Here is a 23,391-nt window from a genome sequence, read left to right on the forward strand (position 1 = left end):
CAGAGCCTTTAAAACTCCGAGGTCACTATGGACAATATTCGTTACGTAAATTACATTTCGCACCAATATTGATGCTATGCGTTTAGGTAAAATAATCACAACGTCCGCCAGACAGATATAACGACGTACCAACACACAAAAATATTTGTAGTCTTTTCCAACATTTATAATAATAAATAATAAATAAAATACAATTCCCTTTATTAACCCCTATTTGGAAATTTTTCTTTAGGATCTATTTCAAAGGAAGAAAGGAATAACTCATGCGTCAGCCGCAATGCAGCGCCGTAAAATGAACTATGGCTAGGTGACTTGCTCAAGGCCACACGGGTACACGGGTAGTCGAATTCGGTAGCTTCCGAGTACGAAGCAAAGACCATTCCGCTGAGCCACGCTTTCCCATAGTCTGATTGATATTATAGATAGAATGCGCTTGGCCAAGGAGTTCACAACATTGCCATCCGGAAGTAGAACGGACCAACACACAAACTCTGTGTAACCATGAACTTTTATAGTCTGGTTAATACAGTTTAGTGAGAACAACTCACAAACGCGGATGGCAAAAACAATAACAAAGGCCTGAGTGACGTCATCTGCATACTATCTATACAATCACCAAAATGGCTATCTAAAAACAAAACTATGTGTAACCTTGAACTTTAATACAGTTTAGTGAGAATTACTCAAAGCGCGGATAGCAAAAAACAATAACAAAGACCCGGGTGACGTCAACTTCATTCTATCTCTTGAGAGGAAAAGCAATCCTTACAGAACAATGGTACCCATGAAGCCAGTCTATCTAGTTTCTGTTGCGTTAATCACACAATGATTTTTTACTTGTAAATGTTTTATAATGAAAATGTTGCTGCCGAAGCTCAAAGAAATGAATTACAATCTCGTCAAATTGGAAGGAAGCATCAATTTGTTTGTTTGTTTTTAATGGTTTTAAGGACACATTTAGGTTATATCAGCGCCAGTAAAAAGGAAGAAAATAGGATGGTAAAAGAAAGCCAACGGAAAACAGATGTAGATTCAAAGAGCACACCATCATGTACTTAGTTTGAGGTCACCTAAATGTCTCACCCTGACTAAAGCACAGGTCCACACAAGAGAAACACACTCAAATGTTTACAGATTGTAATCATATATATTATCATTATTATGTACTATTAACAATAATACAGTACATAACAGACAGATGATTTACAAACCAAAAAAATATCATCTATCTATACATTTGACTGTTTCCCTCCCAGCTAGGGTATCCGGTCAGGGCCAGGACAAAACCAACTAATCTCATCCCAAGACAAAGACAGAACGCATGTTGGAAAAAGTATACAGGGGGACACACTAAGTGCCTCCAGCCCACTATGGGGAAGCATCAATTTAATTCATGAAAACAGATGGTGTTAAGGACGTTTTGGGCTTCTTCTTTTGTCAACAAAACACGATGAATGAAACATTAAAGACGATTGAGAGATGAAATGATGGCGTCGATACAAATGAGAGGATGGAGTCGATACAAATGAGAGGACGGAGTCGATACAAATGAGAGGATGGAGTCGATACAAATGAGAGGATGGAGTCGATACAAATGGGAGGATGGAGTCGATACAAATGAGAGGATGGAGTCGATATAAATGAGAGGATTGGAATCGATACAAATGAGAGGATGGAGTCGATACAAATGGGAGGATGGAGTCGATACAAATGAGAGGATGGAGTCGATATAAATGAGAGGATTGGAATCGATACAAATGAGAGGATGGAGTCGATACAAATGAGAGGATGGAATCGATACAAAGGAGAGGATGGAATCGATACAAATGAGAGGATGGAATCGATACAAATGAGAGGATAGAGTCGATACAAAGGGTTATCTTTTTTACGAAACCCGCCGAAACCCGCCGAAACCCTGCGAAACCCGCCGAAACCCGACAAAACCCGACGAATCCCGACAAAGTTATGGGAAGTAGGTGGCAGTGGGGAGTGAACCTAGAACTCAGGGAAGTGTACACCATTGGGGAGTGAACCTGGGACTGGGTTTCGGCGGGTTTCGTAAAAAAGAACTAGTGCTTTTTTACGAAACCCGCCGAAACCCGCCGAAACCCGACAATATACAGAAAAGTTATGGGAAGTAGACAACTGTGGGTAGTGAACCCGAGACTCAGGGAAGTGTACACCAGTCGGGAGTGAACCTGAGACTAAGGTTATCGGCCGGTTTCGGCGGGTTTCGTAAAAAAGAATTAGTGCTTTATTACGTAACCCGCCGAAACCCGACAATATCCGGCAAAGTTATGGGAGTTTGGCAACAGTGGGGGGTGATCCTGGGAATCAGGGCGGTGTACACCAGTGGGAGTGAACCTGGGACTGTATAAAAAGGATATCAGTGGGAAATAAACCTGGGACTAAAGGGAGATGGATACCATTGAAAGTTGAAGCCGGATATGGGAGTTGAGTACCAGAGGAGTATGAACCTGACACTATAGGAGATGGGCGCCAGTGTGGAGTGAACCTGGGACTCAGGGAAGTGCACACCAATTTGGAATTAACCTGGGACTGTGAGAGATGGATAACTGTGGGTATCCGAGCCGAACTATAGGAGTTGGGTACCAGAGGAGAATGAACCTGACACTATAGAAGGTGGGCGCCGTGGGGAGTGAACCTGGGACTCAGGGAATTGCACACCAGTGGGGAGTTAACCTGGGAATATGTAAAAAGGATATCAGTGGGAAATAAACCTGGGACTAAAGGGAGATGGATACCATTGACAGTTGAAGCCGGATATGAAAGTTTGGTACCAGAGGAGAATGAACCTGACACTATAGGAGGTGGGCGCCAGTGGGGAGTGAACCTGGGACTATGTAAACAGGATATCAGTGGGAAATAAACCTGGGACTAAAGGGAGATGGATACCATTGAAAGTTGAAGCTGGATATGAAAGTTTGGCACCAGAGGAGAATGAACCTGACACTATAGAAGCTGGGCGCCAGTGGGGAGTGAACCTGGGACTTTGTAAACAGGATATCAGTGGGAAATAAACCTGGACTAAAGGGAGATGGATACCATTGAAATTTGAAGCCGGATATGGGAGTTGAGTACCAGAGGAGAATGAACCTGACACTATAGGAGATGGGCGCCAGTGTGGAGTGAACCTGGGACTCAGGGAAGTGCACACCAATTGGGAGTTAACCTCGGCTGTGGGAGATGGATAACTGTGGGTATCCGAGCCGAACTATAGGAGTTGGGTACCAGAGGAGAATGAACTGACACTATAGAGGTGGGCGCCATGGAGTGATGAACCTGGGAATATGTAAAAAGGATATCAGTGGGAAATAAACCTGGACTAAAGGGAGATGGATACCATTGAAATTGAAGCCGGATATGGGAGTTGAGTACCAGAGGAGAATGAACCTGACACTATAGGAGATGGGCGCCAGTGTGGAGTGAACCTGGGACTCAGGGAAGTGCACACCATGGATTAATCGACTGTGGAGATGGATAACTGGACCGAGCGACATAGGAGTGGTACCAGTGATGAACGACTATAGAAGTGCGCCATGGATGAACTGGATAGGTTCATGGGTTACCTAAAGGATACATGAAATAACACTGATAAAGCTAGATGGATCCCAAGTGGTGGATGTGACACTGGGACTATGTAAACCAGGAGTTATCAGTGGGAAATAACTGTACCTGGCGACTATAGGTGTACAGATGGATACCAATTGAAATTTGAAGCCGGATACCTGGGACGTTGAAGTACCAGGTAGACTAATGGATACCTGCACTAAGGGTATGGGTCCAGGTGTAGTTAACCTGGGACTCAGGGAATGCACACCAATTGGGCGTTAACTCGGCGTGGAATGGATAACTTGTGGTCATCGAGTCCCACTGATATGAGTTTGGTCCAGAGGTGAATGAACTGACACTGGGCAGAGTGGGCGCCAGTGGGGAGTTAACCTGGACTATGTAAACAGGATATCAGTGGAAATAAACCTGGACTAAAGGAGATGGATTCCATTGAAGTTTGAAGCCGGATATGGGAGTTGAGTACCAGAGGAGAACTGCCAACTGGTGACTGCCTCAGGAACTCCATGGGTAAGGATGATGGTGTTCCCGACTAAAGTGTGGTACCAGTGAACCGGCTTAGATCCTCAGGGAATACACCATATTATTGCGGATAAACCTCGGCTGGGAGATGGATATAAGTGACCGGACTATGGAGTTGTACCAGAGGAGATGAACCTGACATCCCATGGACTGGGTTGTGTTCGGCCAGTGGGGAGGTAACCTGGCCGACTAGTGTAGAAAGGATTATCAGTGGAATAAACCTGGCACAAGGTGTCAGATGATACCATTGACTATTGAATGGTCGGATATGGGAGTTGAGTTTACCAGAGTGACGCAATGACCTGACCATTATAGGCATGGGTCGCCATGTGGATTGATACTGGGACTCAGGAGTGCCCCAATTGGAGTAACCTCGGCTGTGGGATGGATAACTGTGGGTATCCGAGCGAACTTAGGAGTTGGGTACCAGAGGAGAATGACATGACACTATAGAGGTGGCGCCCAGGGGAGTAACCTGGAATAGTAAAAGGATATCAGTGGGAAATAAACCTGGGACTAAAGATGGGTACCATTGAAGTTGAGGCGGATATGGCGAGTTGAGTACCAGAGGATCATGACCTGCATATAGGATGGGTGCCAGTGTGGAGTGACCTGACTCAGGAAGTGCACACCATTGGGAGTTAACCTCGATGTGGGAGTGGATAACTGTGGGTATCCGAGCGGAACTTAGGAGTTGGGTACCAGGGAGAATGAACTGACACGAAGAAGGTTGAGCCGTGGAAGTGAACTGGGAATCGGAATTGCACACAGTGGGAGTTAACCTTGAATATCTAAAAAGATATCAGTGGGAAATAATCGGCTTCAACCCCATGGTATCCATCCCTTTGCCGAGGTTATTCCTGATATCCTTTACATATTCCCAGGTTAATCTCACTGTGTGCAATTCCTGGTCCAGTTCATTCCAATGGCGCCACCCTATAGTGTCCTGTCATTCCGTGTACCAATCCTATAGTTCGGCTCGGATACCACAGTATCATCTCACAGTCAGTTAACTCCCAATTGTGTGCATTCTGATCCAGTTGTGTCAGGTTCATTCTCCCTGATACCAACTCCCATATCCGGTTCAACTTTCAATGGTATCCATCTCCCTTTAGTCCCAGGTTTATTTCCCACTGATATCCTGTTTACATAGTCCCAGGTTCACTCCCCACTGCGCCCACCTCCTAATGTGTCAGGTTCATTCTCCTCTGGTACCAAACTTTCATATCCGGCTTCAACTGTCAATGGTATCCATCTCCCTTTAGTCCCAGGTTTATTTCCCACTGATATCCTTTTTAATATTCCCAGGTTAACTCCCCACTGGTGTGCAATTCCCTGAGTCCCAGGTTCACTCCCCACTGGCGCCCACCTTCTATAGTGTCAGGTTCATTCTCCTCTGGTACTCAACTCCCATATCCGGCTTCAACTTTCAATGGTATCCATGTCCCTTTAGTCCCAGGTTTATTTCCCACTGATATCCTTTTTACACAGTCCCAGGTTAACTCCCCACTGGTGTGTATTTTCCCTGAGTCCCAGGTTCACTCCCCGCGGGCGCCCACCTTCTATAGTGTCAGGTTCATTCTCCTCTGGTACTCAACTCCCATATCCGGCTTCAACTTTCAATGGTATCCATCTCCCTTTAGTCCCAGGTTTATTTCCCACTGATATCCTTTTTACACAGTCCCAGGTTACCTCCCCACTGGTGTGCATTTTCCCTGAGTCCCAGGTTCACTCCCCACTGGCGCCCACCTTCTATAGTGTCAGGTTCATTCTCCTCTTGTACTCAACTCCTATAGTTCGGCTCGGATACCCACAGTTATCCATCTCCCACAGTCCCAGGTTAATTCCAAATTGGTGTGCACTTCCCTGAGTCCCAGGGTTTCGGCGGGTTTCGGTGGGTTTCGTAAAAAAGACACACCGCGATACAAATGAGAGGATGGAATCGATACAAAAGAGAGGATGGAATCGATACAAATGATGGCGTCGATATGGTCTTAGTGACATCATCCTTTCATCTCTCATTCGTTTTTAGTGTTTCATTTATCGTGTTTTGACACTGGGGAATTCTGAAATGTCCACGTAATTTGTCTTCTTTACTTAAAACGAAGCTTCCGTTCATTTTGTCGATTGTTTTTATGTCTATTTACGTCTTTTATAGGACGCCGGGTTGTCACAAAAATACTTTCCATTATAGTATCTAATAGACTCGGCTTCACAATTATGGCTGAGTAGACAGAGGAACATCATTTTCGCAAAATGACCTTCTTTAAAAAGTCATGGTGACGAATCACCACTCCTTACCACCCATAGGAAAATCGTCACATTCGTTACGATGCAGCCAACAATTTTCTTATACTGATTTTTTTGTTAAAGTTTTAAGCTATTTGTTGCAGAGCTCATTTTTCTGAACAGAATATAGAATATATCTAGGTCCTACTCGTTGCTATTCTGTTTGAAAAATCTATCTTTGTGTTGGGTGAGTATGAAGTTTCAGGTATAATTCTGAAAAAAGCTGGTAAGGAGAGAGTTAAGCCCTACACTAAGATATAATATTATCATGAAACTGTACTCATAACAATTCTGTGACATTTGTGTGAGATTAATTTTATTTTAATACCTCTTTTGTTTTTAGTTTGTGGCACAATTATGCCTGGTTGTCATAATTGTAAATTTTTCTATTTCACTGTTTTCTTTATTGAGGAATTTGTTTGTTTTGTTTCAGAAATGATAACTCAGGCATAAGCTATACTTGCCTCATCATGGTGACACAACTATTAATTACGTGTGTCATTTTTCTTAACTGTGTGACGTCTGACAGCACCGACCGTCCAGTATTACAGATTCAAGAAGCAACGGAATATCCCGGGAAAACTTCAAACAATCCCTCCATAAAAAAAGATTACCATACGCCTAATGACCTAAACGTTTTCGAGACCAGCGGTGATGAAGTTGATGATGACGATGATGCTGATGGTGATGTTGATGATGGTGTTTTAATTCTTCACGGTGATTTCATTAAACGTAAGCAAACATCGGTTGAACCACATAGAAAGAAAAGAAGCTTTAGCCTCGGCCGGGGAAACCCTGACGAGGCTAAGCTTGGCATCAATGAAGATGATGATCAAATGGTGATGTTCAATGGTGATCATTGCGGTGGCATAGATCCTTCTATATTCGAATTCGTTCTGAACAACTCAGGCATAATGAGCCAACTACCAATCCAAAACAATCGGGCTTGTTATTGCAAGGAACCGAGGTCTTTAGAAAACATTTGTGACATCAGATGCTTTCCCTGTGAAAATCACGGCATTTGTCAAACCTTCGGAACCTGCTGTGATTCGAGCAAAAACGGAGCAATGGTCGATCCGTTTGTGAAATCAACACCAGTCCCCGTGTGTTATAAAGGGAGGGAAAAAAATTACCTGGTCATCAGGTCATGTCCAAAAGACTACGATGATGACATCATAAAGGCCTTGTGCGAAGATCAACCTGCTTTGGATAAAGTCACCATGGAATCGGAGACCTTTGTGACCGACATTTATACAGAAGTGACTTACTATAACAAATATTGTGCCGAGTGCAACAACGCGATCCAGGTAAATACATACTATGATCTCTCACCTACACTAACAAAATATTTGTTTTGGTCACAACGGCTTGTGGTATGACACTCGCCTTCGGATCGGAAGGTCCCAGGTTCGAATTCCGCCCTCAGCAGCGAATAGTTGAGTTCTTGGAAAAAGCTCTTTACTCACATTCTCTCACTGTATTATGGTGTAATATGAGCATCTGGCGGTCACCAGCATTGCCTCTGTCGAAAAAAAAAATGTAACATTGCCCAAAAGGCGTAATGTCTTGTCCAACATGTTAAATGTTGTTGCTGTCTATGGGCCCCTCTTAAAGCGATTTGAGTACGTCTAGTAGCTCTATATAAAATTTTTTTTTTAATTTGAGCTTTATATAGCGCAATATCCACTAAATGTGCTCGAAGTGCTTTACAAGGGGTCCCTGGTCAACAGCAACATTTAACATGTAGGACGAAACATGACGCCTGTTAGGTGATATTACAATTTTTCAGACAAAGACAATGCTGTTAACGGCCAGGTACTCATTTTACACCTGAGTACGGTGAGAGAATGCCTTTTCCAAGGACTCAACTATGCGCCGAGCGCGAGGCTCGAACCCAGGACCTTCCGATCCGAAAGCGAGTGTCATACCACTAGACCACATAGCCGCACTATATAAATGCTCCAGTCTTTATTTTGATAACCGAACACAATTGTTGGCCTAATTTAACATGGTTGAAACATTTTGCGTTGGATTGAGAGCATTTCCATAACAACAATGAGCCCATAACAATATGGGTTATTAGACATGCAAATATGTCCACGTCAAGAGGACCCCAATCTCATCAAAATTTTAAAGAAGTTATCAGTATCAGACCCGCAAATAGTTATTCGTCGCTAAAACCCGAAGGATTTCTAAACCGTACGCTGGAAAGACGCGTATTTTAAAACTTGGCCAGAAGACTCGTCCTTCAAATATCGATCGATTCAAATGGCATTGCGAGGTCCCAGGTTTGATTTTGCCAAGATGAGGGTTAGTTAAACCGATGTTTAAATATAAGTATTTCTAGAGTATCTACGGCAGTTAATGGGTTAACGAAGTGTTGGGTTTGAGGATTTTTGACAATTTTGACCAGTTGGGATGATCTTATTGAAGAAAATGTATTTTTAAAAATTAAACACACACACACGCACACACACACACACACACACACACAAAGACAAAAACAAAACATCAACAACGATAGCATAATCAAACAATCAAACAAAAATTATATACATGTGTTAAGTCACATAAGAGAACAGCGGTGATATGCCAATAGCAAATATCAATTTCGTCATGTTATTGAGTGCAGCTTTGTGGTTTAGCAGTCTGACAGTTTACTATGCTCTTGGCTTGCGACCTGTAAGCCAAAGGTTCGACTCCTACGGTGATAGGCGCAAAACTGACTTTTTTTTTTTTGTATAAGGCTCATAAGTTGCGTTTTTTCACCAAGGTCATGGATAAAACGAGTATCTGGCCAGTAACAGCGTTGTCTCTGCCGAAAAGCTCATTAGAGGCTGCATGTCTCGTCACGGTTCAAAAAAGTGAGTGGAGTTGGCACTTATGTTGAGAATAACAGGAAAGGAAGTGAGCTGAGAATGACAGAGTACATCAAATAGAAAATATACAGTTTGCGGCGATTAGGAGTGCGACTATGTGGTCTAGTGGTATAACACTCGCTTTCGGATCGGAAGGTCCTGGGTTCAAGCCTCGCTCGACGAATAGTTGAGTCCCTGGAGAAGGCTCCTTACTCACATTCTCTCAGCGTACTCAGATGTAAAGTGAATACCTGGCCGTTAACAGCGTTGTCTCTGTCCCAAAAATTGTAACATCGCCTAACAGGCGTCATGTCCCGTCCTAAATGTTAAATGTTGCTGTTGACCAGTGTCACAAAGTGACAATGCCAAAGAGTGAGTCGGTGGTCTGCAGAACCTCCGTCCCAGTCAATGGCCTTAAAGGGTTGCTAACGTCCAACAAATTGACCAGCCCAACAAACTAACAATCAAAGAATGATAAGTAAATTTTCATATTTCATATAATTTATTAATGCAAATTACTCTCTCACACACTCTCTCTCATTCGCACATGTAATGACGAACACTCAATTCACTAGACAGTAACGATGAACGTGGAACAATGAATAAGTCACATAAGTCACAAACAGATTTCACAAGAAGGTGGGGCCCCTTACCTTTACAGAACACATAGAACAAAAATATGAACTGTCCGTCACAGGTACGTCAGGGCTTCTTCCTCTAGTCGATATGATGCAGTCTGTCGTCATTTCTTTCTACTGTCACAATTTGTACTGTCCAAACTCAAAGATTGTTCTTGTAATCTAAGGCGTCGGTCTTATAACAATAAAACTAAAATGTCCACGGCTTGGGCCGGATATGAACAATATTCATATATGGGTCTAATATCGATGGCATCGGCCAAGGATAAGGCTATCGAAATGTTCTGGCTTTGGCCACAAATCAGAAGAAGAAAGGTCTTACATCCAAAATTCAACAGGGTTAGAGTTAATTCATATATAGTTTCTTTGGCTTTGGCCCCAAATCAACAGGCCTACTAGAATGGTAAAGAAAACAATATATAATTAACCATAGGAAAACAAAAGAAATAATGCTTATACCAAGTCACCTTTACACATATCACGACACTATTAACTTCTCAACACACGTGGTCACTGCCCCATGTGCTTGGCACAAACTATTAAATTAGAAAATCACTAGTATTAATACACTCATAATATAAGCAGAAAGATTGAATCAAATGAATAATTCCAAGGCCTGCAACAATTAAAATCACAATTAATTGATTTTGATAAACTGAAGTAAAACTCTTGCAAAACAGCATCGGCTGAACTTCGCATAGAGAAGAAAATACTTCCGAATCGTCGGACGGCCAACTGGTGACTGGGGAGGATGAAAGTTTTACAAAAACCAAGAAACAGAATTTTAAAAGAAAAGAAATACTTAAAGAAATGGTCTCTCTTTGTGTGCCCGGAAATGACTCAAGGGAAAATCCACGACCTGTGACATATTATTTCCGACCTCAAACTAAAGCCACTAAAACGGTTCTACGCAACACCAGGTCCCTATGCCCCTTTATCTATTACAGAGAAGTCAACCACAAAAGGACGAATGCGATATGATCATCACATCGGGACATTACGAACTAAGAATAACATTAGGTCTAGCGTATACAATACACCTAAGTAAACATTCATAATAACATTTCGTGACAACCAGGGACCCCATGTAAAGCGCTTTGAGCACATTTAATGGATATTGCGCTATATAAAAGCTCAATTTTTTAGGAGTTGAACCCACGACCCAACTGTTACGGCACCTCCGCCTGGCAACGAGATGTACGCTCTACAATGGACGCCATCACTTCTCAAAAAAAAAAAAAAAAGTGCTTTCAAACGTAGTAACTATGTATCTTGAGTCTCTCTCGCGACTTCTTATCAAAACTTGAGCTTTTATATAGAGCAATATCCACTTAATGTGCTCAAAGCGCTTTACAAGGGGTCCCGCAAGATGTAACATGTAGAACGAGACATGACGTCTGTTAGGCGATATAAAAGTTATTTTTCCCGACAGAGACAACGCTGTTGACGGCCCGGTACTTATTTTTACACCTGAGTACGGCGAGTAAAGAGCCTTATCCAGGGACTCAACTATGCGCCGAGCGAGGCCCGAACTCAGGACCTTCCGATCCGAAAGCGAGTGTCATACCACTAAACCACATAGGCCCACGACCCAAATGGACGCCATCACTACTCCAAAACAAAAAAGTGCTTTCAAAAGTAGAAACTATCTTGAGTCCCTTTCGCGACTTCTTATTAGATAAGTACGAGGTGTATCATAATAATAATATGACTTCCCCCTTTTTTTTTTTTCAAGTGAACAGACACTTTTAATAGACCACATGATTCTTTGCGATCTTTTTTTTTTTTGTAACATAATAATAGTAATAATAATAATAATGATGATAGTAGTATTAGTAATAATAATAATAATAACGATGATAATAATAATAATAATAATAATAATAATAATAATAATAATAATAATAATAATGATGATGATGATGATGATGATGATGATGATGATGATGATAATAATAATAATAATAATAATAATAATAATAAGCATTTTTTAAAAAGGGACATTGTTTACCCATGTTACAATAATGTTTCAAATTCAATTCAACCATTTTATCAAAATAATTAAGAGCATATAATGAGCATCAAAAACATCAATACAAAAGTCACATACAGTACATTTAAAGTTCAATTAACTAAGTATTTTCTGAAAAGATACGTTTTCTGTTTGTATTTTTTTTTTTTTTTTTGAAAATGTCTATTGAGCTCGAAAATCTCACAGATTAAGGGGAGATCATTCCAAAACGTGGATCCGGATTTCATAAGAGACCTATCGCCAAAATATTTAAGTTTAGTTTTAGGAGATACCTTAAACGAAAAATATATTTAGCAGAATGATTTTAGAATGAAAATGCTGTGAAATGCACACACTAAATATATGTACAACACACACACATATGTATGTATATCTATAAATATAATGAGTGTGTAGTTATATGAACCATGCCTGACATCACGGAAGAATCAATCACAATGTTAATTATACCTAACCTCATAAATCCCCATGTTTTCTTACAACTCTCTCCTAGTGCTTTCGTTTATGACTCCTAATTCCAGTTTGTAATTGAATTATTCCTGGCACCAATCACAAATTATTTATCTTGAAATGAAAATGTACACATTCACCTAGAACCTTGATTAATGAGATTAGCGGAAGAGTAGCGTCCCTTGATTGGAAGTCACGAGCGGAAAAGTTATTAGAGAGACCACGTCATGTTGGTTGTGCGGCATGAGATACTTCACCGAAAGCGAGGACGAGAGACCATTTTGACGTTCTCTCAGTAAGGTGACGTCCAATCAAGGGACGCTACTCTTCCGCTAATCTCATTCCCTATTCTAAAATGCTTTTGTGTTGTTATCCACAGGTCAGCAAATGGGAAGTTCAAATAAATTGCTTTACTTATCTCTACGTACTCGGTGCTTTGACCTACCAAGATCTTCTAAGACTGTCTCTGAAAAGAGATTCCCAATGCACTAAAATCCAAACTCCAACTGGTCTGAAGAATCATTTTCATGATTGTAATGTTAAATTTTATACTAAGTAAGAGCTTTATTCCTTATTTTTTCTTTTTCTTTGTCTTTCTTTCTTTCTTTTTTTTTTGTGCTTGGAACTTTTAAGAAAGTAGGCTAAACGAATATACACTGAATTAAAAAAAAACATTCACGAAAAACAAAACAACACTCATACACACCAAGCTAAGATAGTGTTTTTCAACCAAGTGTATTGTACATTCCAGGGTGAACCAAATTTTTAAATGGGTTTACCATTTTGATTGGGATGTACGTGGAATGTACAACATACTGACACAACATACTGGCATAATAGCAATATAGAGGAAACGAAGTTGACGTCAGTCAGCTCTTTGTTATTGTTTTTTTTTTTTTTTGACAGCCATTTTAGTGATCAGTTCGCACTAACTCACATCAATCAGACTATAAACGGTCACGTTTACACACAGTTTTGTGCTGATACACTAATCCGGCAATCTGATGTTGTGAGTATTTTTATATTATATATATATATATATATATATATATATATATAATATATATATTATTTTTAAAATATTTACCACAATGTTTGAGACAGTTTGAGACAATAAATATTTAAAAAATAATAATTCGCTCCATTACTACATGTCGAGCACTTTTCGTACCATATTTGTATCAAACACGATTCAATATATATATATATATATATATATATATATATATATATATATATATATATATATAATATAATATACAATATTTCAAATATGATTATGATCAACTTCTACAATTATACTTGATATATTTTATAAATAGCTCCTTTTACCATAAAGTTGAGCACTATTAATTCATGGTTTTTGTCTTTATATATATAGCTATTTATAAAGTATTTCAAGTATAATTGTAAAAGTTGATCATAATTATACCTGAAATATTATATATATATATATATATATATATATATATATATATATATATATTCTCTCTCTCTCTCTCTCTCTCTCTCTCTCTCTATTGTTTTATTTTTTTCCCCTTTAAAATCGATGTAATTTTAGTGCATTGTGACACCTGTGGTGCACAATTGACACGCACTGTTCCTAGATTATACCTTTGATTAAGACGAATATTTAGTAAGTAATGATATTTTAAACTTTTCTCGACAGTCCCATCGGCAATGTGATCGGCCGATGCAACGTAACTGGCCATGAAAAGAGCATAAGCGGCAAAGTAATGACGGCTTGTGAGACACAGCCCTACGAACTAACGTCACGAGTGGTGTATCGAGAGCAGACCTTCAAGAACATATTTTGCCTCATTTGTAACAACTTAGGAAGACTGGAGTACGAGCCAAATGAGGTAAAAAGAGAATTGAGCTTTTATATAGCGCAATATCCACAAAACGTGCTCAAAGCTCTTTACAAAGGATAACATTAAAGAATTTAAATTACATTTTTTTAAATTGTTATATGTTCATGTGTCAATCAATCCTACATAAAGGGGCGTCGATTTTGTTCCTAATCTTGTGATATGATATGATATTATCTAAAGAAACTTGAGAGTTTCTTGAGAAACTTGGCAATGCACTATCAACTAAATTTGCTCAAATACCTATATAGGGGACTCCCTTGCCAACAACGATGCCTGTTAGGCGATATTTAATTTTTTTTTCAAACTTAGACAACGCTTTTAACGACCAGGTACTCAATTTACATCTAAGGACGATGAGAAAACGAGAGTAAAGAGCCTTTTCCATGGACTTCTATTTACCGCTAAGAGCGGGACTCGAACCATGTACCTTCTGGTCCGAAAGGGATTGTCATAACACAATACCACATATCCGGACAAGGGTTTACTAGGTCGTATCACATCATCATCATCATCATCATCATCATCATCATCATCATCATCATCATCATCACCACCACCACCACCACCACCACCACCATCATCATCATCATCATCATCATCATCATCATCATCATCATCATCATCATCATTTATGATTCTCAATAACATAATTATCCTCGTAATAATCATCCCTATATGAAATTAAAGAGTAATCACATTCGTTCTTAATTTCTTTCTTCCATCTTACACGTTGTGGAGGTATGCCCCAAAATGACGCAAGGTAGTGATAAAGTACCAATACCGCCTTTCCAGTACATTTTTGGGTTCGGGAAAACTGTTGGAACGGAATATTTAAACAACTTTGGATGCTCTGAGAATGAATGGATGGACCCATCGGTAAGGCTTCAATACTATGCGATTCTTTGATGTCTTTGTATTTATTAAACGAGTTATTTTCATCATGTAAAATAACACTACGAGCATACGGCGTGGCTGAATGATAAGACGTCTGTCCCAGAAGGCTTAAAATTGGCGCTGTGGGTTAGATTTACGTCTGCGGCACGTGTTTTTATCAATTAATTAATTTCTTTCTTTCTTTATTTCTTTCTTTATTTATTTATTTATCTATTTACTTATTAGAGAGATATATTGGAGTGAGATATTCAGAAAAAAATATTTAAAAGAAAATAGGGGGTGGAATATTTGTCATTTGCAACATTCTGTAGAAAGCAGGCTAAAATAATAATAGAAAAAATACAAATAAACAGTGGCACAGACGGGAATCGAACCCGCAGCGCCGATTTCAAGCCTTCGGAGACAGACGTCCCACCCATTCGGCTACGCCATCCACATGAACGACGACGTATATTATGTATACATACGAGCTACTATCCCTCAACCGATTTGTTGTTTGGGTGTATTTTTAACACTTTTATTGGTATTTCATCTAGATACTTTACTTTTTTTTTCATATTTTTTATGTGCATTGCGAACGTTTAAGTTTATAATAACCGTTGATCATACATAGTACGTCTGGGTATTTTCATTGTTGATTCTACTCAGATGCGTCTGTACATAATCACAGAGGACGCGAGCGAGTTGTATGCGACGTGCTGTACAAAACTTGAAAAAAACTAGGAATTCTAGAAATAGATAACTCAATAAGAAATCCATTTGTCAACATAATTCATAACAAAAAGCTGGTTATTCCAAATCATTACCTCTTATTCGTTTTATAATCGCGGGTTGGTTCATGATCATGGATCGATGACAGAGATAGAAAAAAGAAAAACCCCAGCAGAAAACAACATTATTAAAATCATCAATTCCAAAAAAAAAAAAAAAAGATGGAACGATTGAAACGGTTATTAGACTAGTGTTGACAAATTATGCGATAACTAAAGTAATTTTCAAAGTTTTTCCAAAAAAAATATGCATTGTACATTGATTAAATAATCCGGGACTCGTCCGATGAGATGATAGTGAAACAAGCAAAGGCGGTCCGTTCAATGAACGGAATGATTGATCGATCAACACAACATTTATAATTCAAGTGTTGATGAATAAAATTTAAACTCAGTGTCTTACTCATAGATCATTATCCCTCTCTTTACCAGCCATTTTCAAGATTTCTCCCAAAACTTCAAACCCAACTAACACAACAATAGATTTTTTGTTACTCAGACACAATGGCAGTAAAATTCTTGCCATAATACATAGTTTCTTTAACACAAAATCCTCTATAATACACTGTTATTTTCTTTACTTTTATGAAGTACAAAAGAAAATTGAATAAAGACAAAGGATGGTTGTATAGTAACGAATGTAACGATTTTCCTATGGTTGGCAAGGAGAGGGTTAAGTTTTGAATGTTGCGGGATAGCCCCGTGGCGCTCTTTACTCGTGCAAAGAGAGATATTTTTGGCATTCAAACTGCGTCTCAAAACATTTATCGTAGTAGACGAGCCGTTCAAAATCTGAAATCTAATCAGGGTTTTGCATATTTTTAGTCGAAATTTTGTTCACTATAAATCTCATTCTCTAACTCTCTCAAGCCCCAAATAGGTACATAACCAATCCCGCAACTCGCTATGGTCTTTTAATATTTCGCCTTTATAAATGAAAGTGAATGACGTCAAGTGTTTTGAATTATGAACATACGTTTCTATTTAGTATGTAAGGTATGTAAGTCATAGCTGAGTGTAGAAAAAAAGCAGATATGAAAGTTTCTGCTCATCGACAGTAATGCATAGTCCGGATGAATCAAGTTTGTTAATATGATGATGATGATGATGATGATGATGATGATGATGATGATGATGATGATGATGATGATGATGGAAGAGGAAGAGGAGAAGGAAGGAGGAGGAGGATGAGGATAGGAAGAAGAAGGAAGGATGGAAGAAGAAGAAGAAGAAGAAGAAGAAGAAGAAGAAGAAGAAGAAGAAGAAGAAGAAGAAGAAGAAGAAGAAGAAGAAGAAGAAGAAGAGAGCTGAAGAGAAGAAGAAGAAGAAAAAGAAGAAGAAGAAGAAGAAGAAGAAAAGAAGAAAGAAAAAAGAAAGAAAAGAAAGAAAGAAGAAGAAGAAGAGAAGAAGAAGAAGAGAAGAAATAAGAAGAAGAGAAGAAGAAGAAGGAGGAGGAGGAGGAGGAGGAGGTATGTCTGGCGAAGTTAAAATGGATGTGAAATTTATTCTCCATTTATTTTCAGGGACGTTGCAGATCTGTTGAATGTACAGAAGGCAAGGTCCTGAAATCAGGAAACTGTCAAACTGCGTTGAGCATCATCAGCGGACTGCCGTATCGAATGAGTTTACTACTCAAAGCCGTTGCCCACTACGAGAATTACAATACTAAACGCTTGGATGATTTAAATATCAAGGAAATGCTACTTATCATTCGGCAAGAGGTGAGTTAACTCGTTAAATGTGGGGCAAGATTTTGAATTTTTTTTTTTTTTTTTTGGTGCGCTATGTGGTCTTGTAGTATGTCACTCGCTGTCAGATCGGACGGTCCTGGGTTCGAGCCACGCTCGGGGCAAAGTTGAGTCCTTCGAAGATAAAAATTATTATATCGCCTAACAGGCGTTATATCTCGGTTTATTGTTACGGGTTGCTGTTGGTCCTGAAACCTTTGTAAAGCGCTTTGAGCACGTTTAGTGGAGTTGCGCTGTATAAAAGCTCAAATTCTAAGATTTATAAGAATGTAATCTGAATCTGAATGTTACTTGAAGTCGACTCAATTCTGACTGTATTCGAGGGCGGAGAGATAATTTGTTGAATTTGGGGTAGCCATTGCTGGTATTTGGGCTAAAGTGTAGTTTGATAATGTTCCCTTGAAGATGTCTAAATTTTGAGTTTTGAGCTTTTTAAATATATAGCGCAATATCCACTAAACGTGTCAAAGCGCTTTACAATGGGTCCCTGACCAACAGCAACACTCAACATGTAGGACAGATCATGACGCCTGTAAGGCGATATTACAACTTTTTCGGACAGAGGCAACGCTGTTAACGAACAGATACTCATTTTACACCTCAGTACGGTGAGAGACTGTGAGTAAAGAGCCTTTTCCAAGGATTTTACTATGCACCGATCATTGCATTTCTCTATTTTCCGGGATGGACCCGATAGGTAAGGATGCGGTCCAGCGTATTCCCCAGGTACTTCGGATTCGGCTCATCTGGGAGAAGCTAGTTTCCAACGAGGACGTTCAATTTAACCTGTCCGCTTAATCTGCAACGGTTCCCCGTTCACTCCCTTCATCACGAAGGTGAGGTCAGAAGTATACTCCTTCTTATAACGGTTCCTCTGAAGGTACCCTTAGTCGTAGGATCGTACACTAGATGCAGATCGTTACAGTCCATCCATGAGTGAAGTTGTCTACCTGCCTCGCTGCAGTCTCGGTAGCCCCACTCGTGGTGGTGGCTATTACAGTCTCCCAAAAAGATGGAAGGATGGCAAACCAACGGGACCAGTGGTGTAGTCCAAGTCGCTCTTGTTGGTTTGTAAGTGTGCAGATACAACCCACCTACTTCCATGGGCATTCTATTCACCCCGTTGCTGTCCGTAACGCTCTCTATGACCCTTACATTTGAAGGCTCTTTAGCGTAAACGTTAACACTTCCTTTGATCCTCGAGGTGTTTTCCTGTTGGACCACCGTATAGCCTGGGATCTGGAATCGCGCCTGAGTAAAGATGGGCCTCCTGTAGTAGTAGAATGTCAACGCTATGGACGGCTAGTAGCTTTCATAAAGGCTCTTTGTTGGCCATAGTTTGGCTCTCGATATTGAGGGACGTTATGTTCGTCAGGTCGATCACCCCGATATCGCATTCTCCAGTTAAAGTTGAGTTGGGACGTTCGCTGATTTCTCGACTGCGTTGGCGACCCCGGCGGCCATTCGGGCACCGGGTTGGATCTCCATTCCTTCACATCTCAGGGCGGGCCCAGTTACGGTCAACCGAAATTATTTCTGTGCCCCTGATATGCCTCAAGCACCCGCAACATTGCCATCCGGTAGTATAACGGACCAACACACAAAACTATGTGTAACCTTGAATGTTTATAGATAGCATGTGCTTGGATAAGAAGCTCATAACATTGCCATCCGGAGGTGTAACGGACCAACACACAAAAATTTGTGTAACCATGATATTTATAGTCTGGATAATACGATTAAGTGATAATAAACGTGGATTGCAAAAAAAAAAAAAAAAAAAAAAAAAAAAAAAAAAAAAAAAAAAAACCACCAACAAACACCCGAGTGACGTCAACGTCATTCTATCTATAGTCTGGTTTAAGACAGTTTAGTGAGAATTACTCATAAACATAGATGGCAAAATAAATAACAAAGACCTGAGTGACTTCAACTTCATTCTATCTAACATTGTGTAACCATGAACATTTATATCGTGGATTGCAAAAATACAATAACAAAGACCAGAGTGACGTCAACTTCATTCTATCTATAGATGTTAAAGGTTACACACAGTTGTGTGCGTTGGTATGTTAACTTTTGTTGGCGGATGCTGTGAGTATTTTACCTGAATGCATATCATCACTTGGCACTCTAGGACCCATTTTTATGTACGGCTGAAAAATTTGTGCATTCATTTTCCTCTTCGGTCCGTCTTGTCCTCCCTTTGACCTTTCTTTTCAGTTCGTCTCTTGTTTTACCATAGCAAACTGAGTGCAACTCACTCGTTTTTAGGTGCCGAACCGAACAGGAACTGAACGCGAACGTTTTATCTCGGGGAATTAATATTTCGGCCTTTTAAAAAAAACTGCCAAATTCCTGTCCTGTGACGATAATTGGCTCTTTGACATATTTGATGCATATATTGTTAGCAAATACTTGCTTACACACTCTCACTACACATTACTAACTTGTATGAAACATAAAAAAAACAGAAGTCGAGAGAGATTCAGGATAGATAAAACGTATTGTATTGACGGGGGTAGAGGAAAATACCCTGTCCTTTTTTTTTGCATGATGGCTAGAAGTCGAATTCTTAACAAAATGGAGTGTCATGTTGTAGACACAGATGAATTCAGCTGATGCAAATTGCCATCTTCTAACATCCTCATAAAAGTTTGTAACAATCAGATTTTTAAAATGTTTGTTATATATTACTAAACTTTGTCCCCAAGGGGGTTACTCATTCCTGTAACGGCAGTGAAAATTAACCAATTAAAATCCTCTAAACAATAGAAGTGCAACTAACAATGTTTTATCGCCGTAGATACCTCTTTTCCATCATGGCCGAAACTACAAACACATGGTTTTTTCATGCAGTGTGATTTCCAGATCAAAACCGCTTCAAGAATGGTGAGTAATGTTCAACATTAGACCATGACCTTCATTCCTGTTACCAGGGCTTGTTATTTAGATTAGAAATTGAATCAAAAATAAAAAGTATGAGTATATAGCTTTTTTAAGGGTCTAAATAATAGTCATACTTTAATTTTGGAGTAAAGCATATTTTAGGGATAGTATGAATCGAAGCGAGATAAACTCATCCCTGTTACACTCATTCCTGTTACACCTTGTTTTGTAACAGGAATGAGGGATGTAACAGGAATGAGGAAAACATAACAGGAATGAGTAATAGGAATGAGGAATGTGAACTTTCATAACATGAAACACACGTTTTATTGTAACTAAGTCTTTTGGAGCATAATGGCCCATAGAATCGGAGCTTATCCCTGTCTCTGTAGCATGAAACAGACATTTAACTTATGAATACGACGTTGGTCTATAGCAAATTACATTCCCCAGCAGCACTGGTACCATAATATACACCTGGGTGAAGCAAAGTGAAGCAACCAAAATTAATTTCCTTGATTAAGGAAACCACTCTATGGTTGTGGAGATTTTCGAACCTGGTACCTCCAAGTCGGGAGTCCCTTTCGGTAACCACTCGGCCACAGCGCCTCCATATGGTTTATTGATTCATAGCATATTCTTTTGTTTCATAAGGATGTGTTTGGTAATGTGTTTTGTAAACCACTGAAGTGTTACAGGCCTATGTCCATTAAAGTGGTAACATTCATAGTTACAAGGTGACCATTAAAAACAATTTTTATTGTATTACATATTCATTTCTTCCATTGCTGAAAGACTATTTTTAGTGCAAAGTTACCTTGCCAATACCAAATGCCTAATATCCAAACATAGTTTGTTGTCTGTTAGGCTCAGATATATTTTAGATTAGTACTATGATTTTAATGTCCCGGTATCGCTTGTACAAATGTGACATTGTATCACATAATAGTCTTCTTTGTTTCTTGACTTTAATTCTTGTTACACCTTGTTTTGTAACAGGAATGAGGGTAGCGAAATGGAACTTGATATTATTGTTCATTTTCAAGGGTCATAGCGTTGTTGTAACGATTGTTTTATTTTGTTTTCTTCATAAAGGCCAAAAAAGCCATGACGTCAGCCGAGAGCAACAAATTTACCGTCAAAGACGAGATGGAGATCCTATTCGACGTGCTGTTAGAAAACTTTTGAAAGATAGCAGAAAAAAAAACAAGAAAGGTGGCAAAAATTCAGTGAGAAGAACAGTAGAATATCATTTTGCACTCCTATAAGACATCAAACATTTGAGGAACAGAAGGCACATGTGCAAATCCATGAAACATTTGGCAGTTGGTATGACTCTCAAAAATATAAACTCTTGGAAAATTTCGGAAACAACGTCAAATGCCTCCAAAATTTCCAGATTTTGTCAAACAAATAGTACGAGATTTTTTCCTGAAAGGTGACACTTCTAAATTAGCTCCAGGAAAGGGAAACACAATAACAAGAAATAAAGTCAAGAAATAAAGAAGGCTATTATGTGATACAATGTCACATTTGTACAAGCAATACATCTCTTGAAACCCATATGTGTCATTTTCTTCATTCTACCGACTTAAGCCATTTTGGGTTGTTACTCCAAGAAAAAGGTACAGAGAAACATGTGCATGTAAAAAATGTGAAAACATTAACATGCTTGCTTCAGCAATTTGGAGAAAAGGAGTCAAGTATGTTCAAACATGTTGTTGGTCACATCAATTAAATTTCATTCATTTCTACAAAGTGATTTGAAGCAACAGGTTTTCAAAGGTAATGATGGAGTCATGCCTGAAGTTGCACCGGTTGACTTAAACAGTGATTCAAGGGATGAACATGACCAAGATGACATAGACATTAAGATGATGCCGACTGAAATAGATTACAATGGTTTTATCAAAAGATCGAATGAATACAAATCATTTGATGAAGTGGTTGATGAATGTGAAAATCAAGCATTACGTGTTTGTGAATTGTTGGGGCCAGCAGAAGTGTAATCAAAACTCGCATTGGTATTGACAACAGGTTTACACATTTCATTCCAAATGATATACCTAGATCTCTGTGTGATGGAAAACAGTTATTTCCAGTCAAGGTGAGAGCCGATGGGATTGCCTGCCTGCCTGTAATGCCGTGTTTGCATTTGGCAAAGACACACAAACAGACGAAATACGAATAAGATTGATACAAAAGCTGGCTTTACGCAAGGACCATTATTTAATTTGTCAGATTCAAACCTTACTTCACTCAATGACAACATCCAGACAGTTGTTGATTTTTTTGTCACAAACTTGGACCATTATATTCCCGATGTTCACATAAATGATAAAGATACCCTGGAAGAGATGTTCAAACTGGACGTTATGTCATTAAGTAAACCAAAATCATACATGGGTATGTGGCATCTTCTTGCTCTTTCTAAAAATGCCTCTTTTGTCTGTTTATCCAAACATTCCGAACTGCCACAAAAGAGTTATCTTGAGTCAATTGATTCAACCTCGAGTTAAGTTAACAAACAATGTTGGTACTTTTTCATTTTTTTTTCATGATAAATATAAATACTTGAAAGGAAATATTATTTGTGGTGGATTAACACTTATATACCTAGACTATGGTAAACAATTTTTATTTTTGTCATTTTCCTATAATTTTTTGGAGATGATGATTGCTCAAATAATATCCTTTGTTTTAAAAAACTGATTTCTGAATGCCTTTGTAAAACAATAAATGTCATTTTGTTGTCAGAATTAGTATCAATGCTCTGTGTTTATTGTTTTCCAATGTTTTATTTCAATAATTGTCCAAAAATGTGTTAACTTATGTA

At 39.1% G+C, this 23,391-nt stretch overlaps 1 protein-coding gene across 1 annotated transcript in view; it reads left to right on the forward strand.

The window, feature by feature from the left end:
• Window positions 1-7,316: 7,316 nt before the first annotated feature.
• The window catches only part of LOC144969266 (uncharacterized), a 24,811-nt gene continuing 8,736 nt past the window's right edge, over window positions 7,317-23,391 (forward strand). The window contains exons 1-9 of the mRNA XM_078908378.1: window positions 7,317-7,709; window positions 12,760-12,935; window positions 14,050-14,242; window positions 14,993-15,130; window positions 17,442-17,639; window positions 21,210-21,272; window positions 21,651-21,727; window positions 22,315-22,560; window positions 22,626-22,692. Coding sequence (XP_078764504.1) covers window positions 7,317-7,709; window positions 12,760-12,935; window positions 14,050-14,242; window positions 14,993-15,130; window positions 17,442-17,639; window positions 21,210-21,272; window positions 21,651-21,727; window positions 22,315-22,560; window positions 22,626-22,692 — 1,551 coding nt within the window. The remainder of the gene's footprint in view (window positions 7,710-12,759; window positions 12,936-14,049; window positions 14,243-14,992; window positions 15,131-17,441; window positions 17,640-21,209; window positions 21,273-21,650; window positions 21,728-22,314; window positions 22,561-22,625; window positions 22,693-23,391) is intronic.

The sequence above is a fragment of the Berghia stephanieae genome, chromosome 3 (assembly GCF_034508935.2).
Source record: "Berghia stephanieae isolate SIO BIC M18660-M18661 chromosome 3, UCSD_Bste_1.3, whole genome shotgun sequence".
Lineage (NCBI taxonomy): Eukaryota > Metazoa > Mollusca > Gastropoda > Nudibranchia > Aeolidiidae > Berghia > Berghia stephanieae.